The following is a 16518-nucleotide window of genomic DNA, read 5'->3' on the forward strand; positions in this document are numbered from 1 at the left end:
TGAGAAAGATGCAAAGACTTATTTTGCGAATCAAAGAGGAACCAACTCTGAAAAACTATTTCGTTGATCCTGATTATGACAACAAGATTTATTTATTTTACTTTTTTAACATTATTTTTCTGTGAGTAATTTTGTTTTTTAACCATTTTCAAAAATTTCTTTTAAATAGAACACTTATAATAACATATTAATATTTATACTTTAGAAATTATTCTACTTTTGATGTGGCTATTTTGTGTTAAGTAGTCACTTGGCATTATCATCTAGCGCTTGAATTTAATTCATACAGTAAGTATTAAAAATGTATTAAGTGGCGTCTATCTCTCCCATCCTTGATAATTTGGTTTCATCTGCTATAGGTGAGTCCAAATTCAAAGAAGTAACAACAGGTATTGTCTCCTTCATCATTCACATTTTTAAAAATTTATTCTAAAATTCAAATCATAAGCAGAGACAAAACAGAAAAGAAAAGGTATATAATTTGAAACTTAATTTAAGCATCAACAATTTCCTCAGTGTCCGCAGAAGCCAAAATAAGCTGGGGTTCTTCCCTTCCAACTCCACACGTTCCATCAATTGCATTGTTCCTACCCAAAGCCTTCAACGCCAAATGAGCCGCCTTCTGCCCTGATATCATCATCGCCCCAAACGTCGGACCCTGCAAATATCCCCAACAAATATCGTCACATCCCTAATTCCTTCATTTTCCTCATCACTTTATTATGTTCACTCACTAAATTAAATTCATTTAAGATGTTCACCAGCTTTAATTCTGTGATTTCAATTTCAAATTTTGACTCAATTAATTCCGAGTCTTTTTAAGTACTTCAACGATAAAGTCTATACATTGTTCACCTTTCTTTCTGTCTTTTACTATGTTATGTCTTATTTCAAACTAGAAAAATTAAAGACAAACAGTGTCTGTCTTGTCTTAGGACCGTGTAAAATTGTATTTTTTTAAAAATCCAAATTAATCGAACCGCTTTAATAAAGTAAATTGATTTGTTTCTTTAAACAAATTAAATTTTTAGATGTAATTCGTTCGTATTATAAAATAGTTTGATTCAATTTTCTCTCTAAAATAATATTTTTTTTTTCAAAGTTTGACTATACTTTTTCACACCCCAGTGTTTTTGTCTTGTGATTAACATAATAATAATAACAATATACTAGAGTAATTAGGACGAAAATTAAAATAGAAAGTGCATACCATTCTCGGGGAGCCATCAATTTCTGCAACCTCCATGCCAGTGACAATCATGCCAGGCACAATCTCCCTAGTGAGCCTGACAATAGCGTCCTCAGCAGCATTCATATCCAAAGCCTTCATTCCAGGAACGCTATCAATCATCCCAATACTCTTCAACCTCTTAACCCCAGTGGCGCCAAAGGGTCCATCGTGCCCACAAGAGCTCACCACAACCTTCGCCTCCATCACGTTGGGGTCCATGCATGACTGCGTGTCATGGTTCATCGAAACCAGAGCCCAATTGGTCACAACCCCGGCAACCCTCCCTTCCTTCACGATCAAGTCCTCCGCCGCCACCGCGTTGAAGAGCTTCACGTTGGGCCTCGCGAGGAGCCTGCTCATGATGGTGGACGTGAACAAAGCCGCGTGCTTTATGACAACGTAGTCCTCTTGCTCGTCGTACGCCACGCCGAGCTCGTCGAGGAAGAGGTGCGCCGGCTTGCGGACCACCATCGCGGAGAAGAGCTGCCCGCCGAGCCACGCGCCGCCGCCGGGGCTCACTGACTGCTCGACTATGGCCACGCTCACGGCGGGGTTCTTGCTGAGCTCGTACGCGCAGGAGAGCCCGGCCGAACCGGCTCCGACGATTACGACGTCGGTGTCGGCGTAGGTTATCATGTCGGTCATGTAGCGGCGCGTCATTTCCCGTGACACGATGGATTCTTTGATGGGCTGGAATTTGAAGGACTGGAGGTCGTAGGGGGGTGGGGTTAGGGACATGGAAATTGTGCCTTGTTTGGATGAGGATAATTTGGTGGTGGGCGCGACGCGGGAAGAATATGTGACGGGCTTTCCGTTGAAGAATGAGAGTTTGGGGTTTGAAGAGAGGGTTGTGGTTGCCATGGCTGCCATCGTATTTGGATTAAGAGAAAAGGTAAGTAGAAAAAGTTGGGACTTTAAGATGTTATTGATAGGGGAGCGGAGTGGGGTTTTATAAACTGAGACGGGGGAGTGAAGAATGAAATATCTGACTGAAAAATCTAGAAAACTGTATGCTTTTTTGGGGTGGAGATAGAATATGAACGGCTCAGGAGGATTTCATTTCCGATATTTTTCATGTAATGTGATTGATATGTTTCCAAATCAAAAATCCATGGTTCATGATTACGAAGCAAGTTCATCAGTCTGCCCCAGCTGCTTCATCAAAGGCCACTTTTAACACTGTTTCTAGTTGACTCATAAATATCTTAATTATTGTTAATTTGATCGTTTTCATGTGTTGTTGTTAACTTGATCGAACACTCTTGTGTTTTTTTTTTTTTTTTTGTGATTGACCATTTTAGGTTATTTTTACAATTTTTTTTTTGAGTGATTCACCAAAGTTCAAGTCAAATTGATAATTTAAGAATTTTACAGTATAACCGATAAATTGGATGAATCATTAATTTTAAACAAATGAATAATTTTGAATTATATTTTATCACGTCAAAATAAAATAATAATTTGAAATTGTTGGTTTATCACGTCACCTTTTAATAAATATGAAATTATTAATTCGTTGATATAACTACATGTAAGTTTGTACGCTTATAGCTCGAATCCACGGTTAAAAAATTATAAATTATATGAATTGACAATGATTAAGTATATGTAAAAATTAATATTATGCTTAATATCAAAACACACGATTCAAACTTTCAAATTGTTAAACACTAACTGATAAACTAACAATTTCTTTGATGTGACAAAATAGCAATTCGAAATTAATAATTCCTTTAAAGCCTTAAGGGTAAAACAATTATGTAAAATTGTTGTTTTTATCCTTTTTATTGATGGATTGACATTGATATGAAATTTGGTCAAATGAGATTCATGCCAATAATTTATTCTAGAAAAAACTCATTTTAATAAAGAATTTGTAAAAATGACCCAAAATAATCATTCTCTCATTTTTTTCTTACCATATGGTATTAGTAATATTCCATATTCAAAATTTAAATTTTGAATAACTTAGTGAATAAAAAGCTATTGTTAGTATAACATTAAAGTTAATAAATTTATTATACATAATAATTTATAATAAGATGCAAATATAAAATCTCTTTAATTACAGTATATATATTATTTACTTATAAATTAATTTCACACTACATTGTTGTGAAGTTATTTTTTTAAAAAAGATTGAGAAGTTATCTATTGCGCGCACGCATAAAAATTATATTATTACCTTATTATTATAATCCTATTTAATAAATTTACTGAAATACAAAAAAAAAAATATTAGTCTCTTTAAATGGTATAATAGAACTTTGTCTCAAAATTAAACTTGGCACTAGTGTAACTCTAATTACTTAATGTTGCTTGAACTTTCCCAGGAGTGTTTCTTAGTCTGACTTATGAATTTACCTGCTGCGTACATATTTTCTTCGAGAGGTCGCTTATTGCTGGGTTGGCCTTTGTTCCTTCGCTCATGGACTTGCAAGCGCATCCAATTCCTGTTTTTTTTTTTTTTTATTTGCCTTAAAAAAAAAACTCTTGTTATTTTATTATGAAATAAACAAATAATTACACTCTTCTCATGTCAACATTACATTGTTGTCTCCTCTCATGTTAAAATATAAAGTATAAACTTATCTTTCTTGAAAAATTTCTCTTTCAGAATTTCATGCCACCACTATCATCTTTTGACTTCTCCTTCAACAATTCTCTTGGCACACACTAATATTTAAAAGACCAAACTAAGAGTTGAGTTAACATTCCCAAACATATCGTCCTGACCCTTGTTCTCCTGCCTAGCTCCCTCCCTTGCTGCTCCCTCAAATTAAAAAAAGATGGAGATTCTAGCCAACGTAGGTTATTTCTGACAATATTTAATCTAATCCTTTCTGTTTTGGTAATATTTTATCAGATATGATGGAAAAAAACCATTTTGGCTCACATTGCAAATCTAAAAAGATTAAATTCAATCTTTTAAAAAATAAAAGACAAAATTAAATTTAAAAAATATCATAAATGACTACAATTATAATTTAGCCTACTTATATAAACAAAAAGTTCAAGATAATTATTAATTAAAGACAATTTTTATATAGACGTAAAATAAAAAAAATCCCAAAATTGTCGGTTACTGTGATTTCGGATTCTTTTTATAGCCCAAGTGGTTTCAAGACAAGAGGCCCAGTGAAGCACCAACCGATGGTCCAAGAAAAATGGGTTCTATGTGGGGCCTTTGGGACTTGCATTTAAAACAGGGTCCAAGAAAAATGGACCTTCTACCAACAAGAGGCCATTTATCACAACGTACACGATACAAGTTTACACTTTACAGTTGCAGAACTCATCCAAATGTGCGTGTTTTTTTTTTTTTTTTCTAACTCGGGGATTTTAGAGAATATATAAATATCAAAATAATATCATAATTCTAAACTTTTGAACGGATAATTCTCATGAATTATTAATGCATTTTGTTACAGATTTATTATATGAGGATTTAAGTTCACTCATAAACGGTGACGGAGCCAGGTCTTAGATGTTATGAATAATATTAATAATTATAAAAAAAAAATTGTGATATAATTCATATGAACATATATAAAAGATCAGCAACATTTAACTATAGTCAGTAGGATAAAAAATTATATATACTATATTATTTTTCAATACTGGACTAAAAGCTTTTCGTCAACGCTAATAAATACTACTTTTTCCTCGATATATATATGGTGAAACAATATTTTTTTCAATGCATCTTCATTGAAAAAAAAAAAAATAGTGGAATATGTGCTGCCGTGCGCCTCTCGAATGAACCTGGGCTCCTCTGCCTAAAAATCAGTGTACCCATACCCAATGGCAACAAAGTGCAATGAGTATAAGAAAATTAATTAATACAGTTCATTATCAACAAACTCTAATTAAGTCATCAATGAAAAGAAAACCTTGTACAGATCTTTATTGCCTACCTGCAAGAATAATATCAAGGTTAAATTAATATTTTAGATCTTTAATTTATTATTTAGATTTAATTTAATTTTTTAATTTTTAAAATTGATTTTTTATAAAAAAAAAATATGTATTTTATGTCATTTTAAAATCACTTAGTGACGGGTTAAAATCTTCACTAAGTATATTATTTTACAATTTAAACAAAATCACCAAATTGAATTGATTTAAAAAATTAAAAAATCAAATTCAACTTAAATAATCAAAATACTAATTTAACCTAATTAATATTAATTGCATTATAAAATCTCCTTCCTTTAATTTTCTACTATAATGTTAGCAAGTCCAATGGATATATATCTAATTAGAGGGAAAATATCTAAACAAAATAACTTGTTAAAAAAACCAACTATCGTCTCTTACCAAAAATAAGAAAATACCATGCACCAAAACTGTCAAAACGGGTCCAATTCTGTACGCCAATTCACCTCACCACAGATTTGGGTCGGCTCAAGTCAATAAAAGAAATTCAAAGCACAATTAGCTTGGAAATCATACTAGTTCACTCGGGTTGAAGGATTAGACTTACCCATCAACCTACCTAAAAAAGACATACACATTACACAAGTATATTTTTATTGTTTTAATATTTTATAATATTATTTAAAGATTTTAAAGTTCTAGACTTTTAGTTTCTAATATTATTTTAAGGTTTTAAAGTTCTAGACTTTAATTTTTTATTGTGTTTTTCTAAGACTATTTTATTTTTTATTAAGTTTGTCATTTTTCTAAATTTTTGTTATTATAATTTTAACTTGTAATAATATGTTTTGTTATAGGTGTGATATGTGGACAATAAAAAATTTAATTTAACTAATATTTTATAATTCATTTAAAATTATTTTTCTAAAATATATATTTTTTTATAATTTTAGGCAAATTAGTGAAATAATCCGTTTAATCTAAGCCAAAAAAAATTGATTAATTTATAAAATAAGTTGAGATAAATGAGATGGAGTGAGTCATTTTGAGAGTTGTAGCTTGGAGCATGAGGTCCACATGAATATTTTATATCGGTATCAAGAAAGATACAAGAGCTTGCCTCCTAACAAGAAATAACTGGCGTTTCAACGTGCCTCCAACAATTCTGAGATATGCCAACTAAGCAACGGAGTTGAAGTACAAGAGGTGGCTAGTGGCGGCTACGTAGACGCATTGAGAGCTATTTTGTTATTTTTTCCCCTGATTTTAAATGAAAACTATACTAACAGTGACATATGGACCAGAAATGTCAACATTCAACAGCATAATTAGTGTGACCTTCCGAAAAAGGCATAAGCAATTTGGGAAGTATTATCTTTTCTTTGACACCTTTTTCCTTCTTATTTTTTCAATTCTGGCATGGAATGCTTTTCTGCACTTGTTGCTGCCATGGTAATGCTACACCATTATATTTTGTAACATAAAAAATATTTATTTTCCTATTTTCTTCTTCAATAAGTGTTCATGAAAAAAATTATCCAAACACATTTCAAGTAAATGTAAGGAAGATCCATATTATTATTTTTTTAAAAATTTATAACTTGATAATAGTTTGCTGATTAATAATCTAACTGAATTTAGTGCACTAAGTTAATATCAGTATTCCAGTGTAAAATGATTCAATTGCTTTAAACTTTAACAATGTCAAGTTTGATTGACTAAATTATACCAATATGTTTTAAGTTTAATTATCAATTTAGTCTCTAAATTATGTTAACTGTTTTAATTTGGCCCATAAATTTTAAAAAAAATTCAATTTAGTTTCCAAAATTTTTAAAAGAAATCAGTTTGGTTTCTAAATTATTTCAAATGATTCAATTTAGTCATGGACACTCTATTCAATATTAGAAGGAATTACCAATAAAGGTTGGTGCAAGGAACAAACTCAAATCCTAGAAAGGCATGGATTGCTGCTAATGTAAGGACTTTTTGTTGATAGATAATTTGTAAATACCTTATGACTTGTACCAGCCTCTAAGACCAACTCACATAAACTATTCATTATTAAAAAATATTAGGAGGAATTAATGCTATCCGTATGATAATTAAAAACATGTTTTTCAATATACTTTTTTATGATAAAACTTAATTAGTTTTTAAAAGATGATAAAACTTAATGTTATGATTTATAAGTGTGTTTTATAGTATTTTGAATTTTCATTTAAAACTTATGTATTAAAGTTTAACATTAAATATTAACATAAACTACTCAAACTACTCTTTAATTTTAATTAAAATATTTATTTATTTTGGTATTAGCCCTCTAGTTGATCAAGAGAAAGAGACACGAACTAATTTAAAAATTCAGTTAAGAGGTAAATAAAACCTAACAACAAATTATTTCTATAAAAGATTAAACTTAAGTACTATCAATACGATTCAACATTAATATTAATACATTAATTACTTATGTCAAATCACTACATAATAATTTTTATCAGTTAATTTTTTGAAGTTCCATCAAATTAAATGAGACTCATTTTTCATTTAATAAATTTTAAATAAATCTCAAAGACAAATAAAAACCATATGAAATTAATCTAAAATTTATTAAAGGAAAAATGAGATTGATTTAAATTAATGAAACTTACAAAATCTCAAATACCAAAAGAAATCATATTAAAAAATAATTCAACAAAAAAAGCATATTAAAGTGATAAAATATATATTACTAACATCCATTTATACATTCTTGGGTCACCACATTGTTAATGTGATATTTCTATTAATTTAATCGATGATTAATATCAAGAATATACTTAATGTTTTTTTTTCAAGGATGACTAATATGGATGGCAAAAAGTTTGATTTTAATGCATTTTAAGAAAAAAAGTGTAAGCTTCTTTATGATAAAGAGTGCATTTTATACGTTAATTGATAAAATATGGTGACTAAAAGATTACGCTATAAATATTGCCTTTTTAAAAGAAATTTCTCCGAGAAAAGGAAGGACATACTTTTCTTTACAACAGTAAGAACATACTTTATGATTAATTAAAAATAATAATTTATTAAAAAATTTAATTGCACCAAAAATTTTAATTTTAAATTATTAATTATAAATAAGTGTCATTAAATTTCTCGCACTAATCTTTAAAGAGTGTAAATTGATAAAAAAAAATGAATATATGATGCCTAGAAAGATTACGCGATAAGTTTCGCCGGCTAATTCTATAATTTTTCCAAAAAAGAAACAATATAATTTATCATTTTTACTATAAATAAGGCTATTACAATCTTTAAATAAATATAATTAATGCCTTAAGATTACATGATAGTCATTACCTATCAAAAAATCCTTTCAATAAAAAAAGAAAACATAATTTAAGATCTTCCAAAAAAAAAATGAGTTTATTAAAAAATAAACTACATAAAAGTTTTAATTCTAATTCATTAATATATGTATTATTGAAAGCAAAGATTTTAAGATAAGGTTTAAGAATGTTTTTTTATCTTTCTAAAATATATAAAATTTGGAATTGATCTCTTCGATTTTTTTATTTCATTTCAATTTCTTTAAAATTTTAATATGTTATTATTTGTTTAGTGTTAATTCGATATGTAAATCCAATATTTTAGTTAGTATCTTAACATGCCAAACATCATTTTTTTAAATTGTTGTACAAATGTCTCAAAATCTCCCTTTAACATTTTGTGTGTCATATGAGCGGATTCATTAATAGAGTTTTTCTTTTTGCAAAGCAGATTCTGGATGAATAATGACATGTTAAAAGTTTTGGGGAACTCAAATAAGAAGTAATTTTTTGGAGAGACCAGTTTCAGATTTTTCATAAGAGAGATAAAAATATACTTTAACTTTAAAATAATTATTGTAAAAGTTTTCTTTAAAATACTATAGAAAGTATTTGCATTCTCATGTCTATATAATTTTTATTTCCATGTAAAGGAATTGGGAAAGTTACATTCACATGAGAATGTTGGAAGTTATTTTCTAATCCCATTATAGCTGATCTTTAAATTTTTTAGTTTAAAGTTTTAAAAAAATATTCCTAAAAATATTAAAAGTTAACCAATCATATTTTTAAATACATTAAAAAAATTCTTAATTATAATATTGTCAGAAATATAATTTTCAAGAACGTAGCATCATAATCAACTTATTAACTATCCTTTCCCACTCTATTATTTGAACCAAAACCATCTTAATTAATGTATTCAGTGAAAAAATTAATCTTAGCCACTTATAAAAAACTAAATATGTGAAAAAATTTAAGAACTTAATTGGTTGAATAAAGGTGTGTAAGTTATTATAAATTTCTGACAATATGTTCTATTTTCACACAAAAAATATAAAACAAAATATTTGTGATTAATATTTCTCATAAATAAAATTTCTCCGATGTTACAGTTTACATTTAAAGTCACTGATGCATTGATGATGGGTAGGTGAATAAACTTTTCCTTTGTTCAATTGGGAAAAAGAAGTAAAAAACTTTTCCTTTTAGGAATCAATAATTTAATACCTTCATTTTTATTTAAATTTTAATAAATTTTCAAATAAATATTAATTATATTTATAGTTCATACATAACACTAATGTACTTATAAAAAAGTGTACTTCAATTGGTTAAATAAAATGTATGAATTATTATAAATTTTTAATAATTGTCTTTGATTGTTATAAATAAAAAATAGTAATGTATTATCAAAGTAATAAATTAATGGATTAAACATGTTTTTTTATTTCTCAAAATATAATGAATTATTAAAAAATTATTACCTTTAATCCTTACATTTATTAAAAGTCAGGTAGTTTTAGTCTCTCTTTGAGTTTTTTTAGGAAGTCTCTCATTAGTTATAGGTACTAAACATATGTATTTTATTAAAATAAATTTGTACTCAAATATAAGAAAAAAAAATAATAGATCAAAATATAAATATATGTTAACTAATTTCTTAAGAATACCATTTTAAAAATATTCTATATTTAGTTGAGATTCTATTTTTAATAATTTATTTTTAGTTTTGATACGAAGTTCTAATAATCTAATGAAAGAGAATTTAAGAAAAAAATGTTTTAAAAATAAGATTAATAAAATTAAACAATATTAATTAACTTTTAATTAGTATAAATTAATTTTGTTTATATTTAAGTATAGAGAGGAAAAGACTAAAAATGAATAAAACTAAAATTGAAATTCATAATATTTTAAAAGACAAAAACATATTATTAACTTGATATGATAAGATTGATAAATAATTTTATCTCTTAAATATACGATCATGAGTTTAATAAGTGACTTGTGTGTAAAAAAGTATTTATTAGAAAAAATTAATCTCTTAAATAAATCTTAATATCTCAAAAATTTAATGATTAACTTTAATATCAAGAAATATTTGATTCACAATAAGATGAAAAACACATTTAATATTAAATTTAATTAACAGTTTATCCAATTAAATATTCACAATAAAGATGAAAGACACATTTAATATTAAATTTAATTAACAGTTTATCCAATTAAATAATCACTTTCGATACTGAACCAACTAATTACTTTATGAAAGAATTAATTATTTATCATAACATTATTTTTCCCGAGTTAGGATAGAATTCCCCAAAATAAAAAAGAGAGGATAGAATCTCCAAATATTAAATATTTACAGCTAAGCAAAATAACAAAGAAAAGCAGTTTACTGTGGTTAGAACCATAACTCATGAATTAATCTTCCAAGTTCATTCTTTAGTGTATCGAGGCTCACCAACCATCAACCAAGCATGGCAACTATAAACAGCCATACCATAATGGACACTCCTAAATAAACAATCCCATCAAACCATATTATTAAATTGCCTTCCACTTTCGAATCTCTGTCCTAATTTTTTTTTTCATCTTAAACCAACTCTCTCTCTCCATTCTAGTTTTCAAATTTTCATTCATGAATGCCCACCTACTATTCCTCTTCTCCTAGAGGCATCTCTCTTTCCCATTCTTCTCCTTCCTCCTTCCTAGTTTCAGTTCAATCTGCATTCCATACCCCATCTTTCAAATCTCAACTTTTTTACACCCATTCGATCTTTTCTTCCTTCTATTTGATCTTTGCACGTGTCAGCACTCTCCACATGAGTTTCAGAATGATGACGAATGGAGCACAGAAAACATAGTTGGATTTCTATCAGCACCGGCATCAAAACCATCTTGGGGTACTGTATTTCATTTTTTATTTTTCTCTTCCCTTAGAAATTTTCTACTAAAAACCATTTGAAAGTGAAGTTTTCATTTTTAACATTAATGAGCAATAGCATCTTTTCTGTGTTCAATATTCAGATGCCAATCTTCATTCCTAGGAAACAAAAAAAAAAAAAAGTTCCAAATCACATGCAATAAAACCTTAGCTGATATTCTACACTGTTTATGGAATTGGACATTTGTATATAATTAACAACACTCCATTTTGTGACAGGCAAAAGCATTTCCAGGTCAAGAATTTTCGGTCTATACTTCCCATTTTGTCATACTGTTGGGGTTGTGATCTGCACCATGGCAACCACATTAAAAGGAATCTACAAGAGTATCAAATACATCACACAAATATTTGGTAATCCTTTATATATGCACCCTTGAATGCAATTTTGGTTTTCTGGGTTTTTGTTGTTGGTGGTGCTAAGTTGGGAAATGGGTACTGTTCCAGTTTTGAAGGAGCGGGAGATGGAAATTGGGTACCCGACAGATGTTAAGCATGTGGCTCACATTGGATGGGATGGCCCCTCAGGAACTGGACCCAGTTGGGTACGGAACTGATGAGCACTTTACCTGGCCATTTATGTTTCAACTATTTAAGATCCAATTTTTTTTTTGTCATTTTCTCTATTATTTTTTTATCAGAGAAATTAATTCTGTATTAACTGTGTAAATGATTTTTACAATGTCATCCAACAACCATAGTTATATCTATCTATTATAATTTCTGATTGGTTGAGGGTATACATTTTTTTTTATACTGACATGTGCATAGAAATTATTATTTTGTTTTTTGTTTCAGATGAATGATTTTAAAACAGCGCCTGATTTTTCAACGTCACTAGGTAACTTGGGTGAACTAAATGACCCCAATGGTATGGCTGTCACCGCATCATGGTCCTCCCAAGGTAAGCTTTGCTTCTCACTCCACACATAACAAAATTTCTTCTGAGTCAAGTGTTGATTTTTGCTACCGAATGTGGTGCCATTAAATATTGAGATTGAGATACTGTATTCATGTGGAACGGTGCAGTGTCCTTAATTTAAATAATACAAATAGGTGCCCCTTCACGGGTTAACTAGTAAAAAGGGGAACATGGATTTGATTATTGTTGTGTCTCTTGATTATCTTCTAGATAAAATTGTGAGGCTTCCAAAAGCTATCTAGATTCTTTGCCTCCATAGGAAGAGTTTGGCTGTTATGTCACGAGCAAACTCAGCTCCAACGTGGGGAATCTAATGGCTCTTGGCTTTACAATTAAAACTGTTTCAAGTGGTCCACACCAGAATTTCTTAAACGGAGTGGTTTGATTGTGTTGAATTTAGTATTTAATATTATATATCACTGTGCTTGATAAGAATATGTTTTGTTGGTCTTTAGTTTTTCCATGTGGTAAGTTTCCTCAATGTGATCAAGTTAAACCCTTTAAAGAACTGAACAACCTAATTGAGTGAAACTGCAAAACTGTATGAATAGTTCTATTAGTGAAGATCATAAGATTTGTTCTTATTGGTGTGTGATTAAGATGGAACCACCGATATACAACATTACTAATTACTATGACCTTCTAATATGATCTCCGGAAATTTGTTGCTATCATTCATATCAAATATATATATCGATAGCTAATTGTAACCTAAGAAGCACAAACACTTGTAAGTGTCCTTGTTTTGTAACCTTGTCAGATATGTATCCATGTTGGATACTGCATGGATATTTCAAATACTTTTAATTGCATTTATATATTTTTTATACTTTTATTTTTTGAACTTTTATACCGATACTGGTTGGAATAACACAATAATTAGATAAAATTTTATATTTTATTAGATTTATAATGACTTATGCTCAATTTTAAAACATGAATCCTCTCGTGTGATTTAATTTTTCATTTCATATTAACTTTAGATTAATTATATGTATATTATATTATAGCAGTGTTGCGTCCAATAATTTTTAAAATTTGCCATATACTCGTATTTTGTTGGATTGTGTTGGTGCCTATATCCTGTATTTGTGCTTCCTAGACTGTATCAGCAGCCAACTTAAACAATCTTACCTCTAATGTATTTTTTATGCCTAGATATACACCTGATCTTACCCTTTAAAAAGCTTTACAATTGTATTACTTAAATGATAGGTTGTTCTTGGAACTGTATATTTTGGGAATCATGGTATGTTTGAATGCGGTTGTTGATATTGCTAAGAAGAATTTAGCCGTGCACTTTTTGGAGTTCTGCTCTTCTGTTGGACATATTAGCTGTTACTGTGACTCTGAACTCCCAAGGGTAAATATGATGTACTGTGTTATTGCATAAGCAATGTGTTCAAGGATGGATTTAGTGCATTTGGAGTATCTGGTTCCTCAGAATTAAGAATTTCACTGAAAACAATGTAGTGATATTCTCTGTTTGAAAGCTGCACTCCATGCTCAGAACTGGGAAGTACTAGTTTCATATGCTACGAAATTAGTTTAACCACACAATTTTATGTTTAAAATAGCCTGTCTATTTGCTGGGTAATTTTCTTTTTCTGGAAGTTTTTTGTTTTCCACCCATGTTACCTTTGACTTTAGTCACTATACATTACTGATTCCTCTGCAATTATGCAGTTACATACTAGAATTTATTTTATTTCCATTGTTTGTGAATTGTGATTATATTTCCTGATAGTTATAGGAGAGAATCATGAGATCTTTTATATTCTTCAAAAATCAAAATTGTTTGCTGGTGTAGGAACTATATTAATGTAAATCAGATCTTGCCGGGTTACCTGGTGCCATGGATTTATTTCCTGTTTGGATGTTATTTATTATTTTTTTTGTATGATAATCATTCCTTACTTGGCTTTGAACAGATTTTGAAGAGTCCACAGGAAGCCAACCAGCATCAAACATTTACAAAGGCATCCCATCTGCTGGGGTTTCTCATGCTTCTAAGAAATCCAAAAAGAAAAAGACCAAGTCACCTTCCTCTTCTGAGTCGCTATCTGCTTCATCAAGACACTCAAGAGCAACAAAGTCAAAGGCTGCATATAGTGACAGAGAAGCTACTCCAATCTCTTAAAAGTAGCGGGTTCAAGACTATGGAATTGGTGGGAGAAAAAAAAATTTCATTGTGAATAGCAAGATTATGCTCTCATCTGGTGATCCATTAGGGGAAGAAAGAAAATAAAGTTGGATTTGAAAATTTTCCTGCTATTTAGTACAGATCCTAATCCGCAGAGAGAAAAACCAAATTGCTTGTCTTTTTGTCTAAAGGCTGAGAATACAAGTGAAAAACCCAACAGGAGGTTTTTCTTGGATGATAAAATTTGGTCTTCTCTGAATCATATGCATCCTTATATTCGGTAGTTGTATTGTCAGTTTTGCAGATTTAAATGAATGGACATGGAACAAGGATATACCAATAGATGCCTATTTAACAAGATTATTATGCTAGTAATTGATTATTCTTGAAGTAGAATGTAATCAGCGTACTTATATACACCTGCAGATTGGAATGCTAGTGGCCAGAGAAGGGGATTCCAAGTTGTTGGTATCCTCTTTGCTGAATGATGTTCATCACTCAATTGGTCCTTCAAGGTGCATTGTGTTGTATGTTTTGCCTTGTTTGTACTTTTTAGTAGTCCATTTATACAACTTCTATGAAGTTTTTTTCTTTATAATACTTCTATTAGTCTTTGAGCATGCATAGAGGTCACCAAAATATAGAAATGCCGTGCCTTTTGCTCCATACAAATCATAATCCAACACTCAACAGGGTTGAGTCTGAGAAATTTGGGCTAGTATCACGATTTGAATATCCACCAAGAAGTGCCTATATTTAATATGTAGCCATGTTTGGAGTAAAGATTATTTCCTATAAGGGATGCGTCTAGAATAAATAAATAAATAAATTATAAAAGGAGGAAGAGTTGATAGATTTCATTTATTCACTATGACGTGTTTGTGACTCAAAATGATTGGAGCCACTAATTTGTCCTCTTAAATCTTGGAAAGATACTGATGAATTCACCTGCTGATTTATCTATAATGTGGATATTATATGATTTTATTTTTTTCAAGTAGGATAAGAACATATCCATATGATCAACTTCTGAATCATAAAAAAATAAAATAAAAAGATGATCAACTTCTCATGCATTCCTTCATTAATTCATTTTGAAATATTGTTTATTGTAATTTTTTTAATAAAGAAATTGAAAGTAGGGTGAATTATCTTTCTTTCTTTTTTTTGTCCTTGAAAACAAGGTAAACCGATAAACATGAAACCGTGCAGAACCTTGAAATTTCCCAGACAATGATTCCCCCCCCTCCTTTCACTTTGTGGAAAAATAAGGATCACTACCTCTGCCTCAGCCATAAGGAATATAAAAAAAGCAGAATATCATGTTGCATCGCCAATAAGAAGGAGAATCTGTCGGGTAAACCCAACAAGAGAAAAACTGAACGCTGCAAAAATTAGAATATTACAATAGATAAGTAGACAAATAAGACAAGATAGAATTTTGCATTAGAGAGAGAAAAAAAATATAGGCCGACACCAATTGTGAAAAAGACGAGAAAAAAAAATACGTAGTCAACAATAAAACAAGATTTATAATCAAACATTATTACATGATTTGATTCATGTAGACAATCCAATTAATTAGGAAAGTTTAATGTACGCTCTTGTTGTACTAGTGTTGTTTACTCAAAAACAAAGAAGTACGTGCAAATAGAGGCCTACAGAAGGGTGCAACAGGAAAAGTATACAAATTTAAATGGCCGTTAGTAGTAGACCCGCCAAATCCATGCCCAACTTTCCAAATTTCATCACTACCATTCTCACTTTCATTAACTATTATTAGAGAAACCAAGTTTGGGGCAAGTCCATTTTCCAATGCCTACACAATCTTAGATTGTGGACCAGCTTTTGAGCATGGAACCTTTCACAATCTAACGAAGAGGGACACTAGTTGAATTGTCACTTTTTAATACTTGTAAGGAACCTATTTTACTCGCCTGTGGTTTTGTGATGTAAAACGAACAACAGTAATAATCATGGGTGCTGCTTCTAGTCTTGTACTCTAATCAAAATTGAAGTTTTATCTCGATAATTTATGTATGTTGTCCTTTGATGTAAACTTTATTCCATAAATTA

At 29.8% G+C, this 16518-nt stretch overlaps 2 protein-coding genes across 2 annotated transcripts; one reads left to right on the top strand and one right to left on the bottom strand.

Annotated features, from left to right (window-relative positions):
* Window positions 1-392: 392 nt before the first annotated feature.
* LOC100794288 (thiamine thiazole synthase 2, chloroplastic) lies at window positions 393-2428 on the bottom strand. The gene is made up of 2 exons (XM_003555980.4): window positions 1211-2428; window positions 393-658 (listed from the first exon to the last, which is right to left on the bottom strand). The coding sequence occupies exons 1-2, from the start codon at window positions 2099-2101 to the stop codon at window positions 494-496; spliced, it is 1056 nt and encodes a 351-aa protein (XP_003556028.1). The 5' UTR covers window positions 2102-2428; the 3' UTR covers window positions 393-493.
* An 8452-nt stretch (window positions 2429-10880) lies between these two features.
* LOC102660305 (CRIB domain-containing protein RIC10) lies at window positions 10881-15037 on the top strand. Its single transcript, XM_006605970.4, has 5 exons — window positions 10881-11336; window positions 11597-11731; window positions 11825-11922; window positions 12176-12281; window positions 14231-15037. Exons 2-5 carry the CDS (start codon window positions 11674-11676, stop codon window positions 14437-14439), a joined length of 471 nt encoding a protein of 156 aa, XP_006606033.1. The 5' UTR covers window positions 10881-11336; window positions 11597-11673; the 3' UTR covers window positions 14440-15037.
* Window positions 15038-16518: the final 1481 nt, after the last annotated feature.

This window comes from Glycine max, chromosome 20 (assembly GCF_000004515.6).
Source record: "Glycine max cultivar Williams 82 chromosome 20, Glycine_max_v4.0, whole genome shotgun sequence".
Lineage (NCBI taxonomy): Eukaryota > Viridiplantae > Streptophyta > Magnoliopsida > Fabales > Fabaceae > Glycine > Glycine max.

Bases quoted from the DNA above. Each gene is read 5' to 3' on its own strand.
- LOC100794288 (XM_003555980.4), bottom strand. From the start codon at position 2,101: ATGGCAGCCATGGCAACCACAACCCTCTCTTCAAACCCCAAACTCTCA. The intron at 659-1,210 runs GTATGCACTTTC...GGATATTTGCAG, and splicing joins TTGATGGCTCCCCGAGAATG to GGTCCGACGTTTGGGGCGAT.
- LOC102660305 (XM_006605970.4), top strand. From the start codon at position 11,674: ATGGCAACCACATTAAAAGGAATCTACAAGAGTATCAAATACATCACA. The intron at 11,923-12,175 runs GTACGGAACTGA...TTTTTGTTTCAG, and splicing joins CAGGAACTGGACCCAGTTGG to ATGAATGATTTTAAAACAGC. The intron at 12,282-14,230 runs GTAAGCTTTGCT...GGCTTTGAACAG, and splicing joins CGCATCATGGTCCTCCCAAG to ATTTTGAAGAGTCCACAGGA.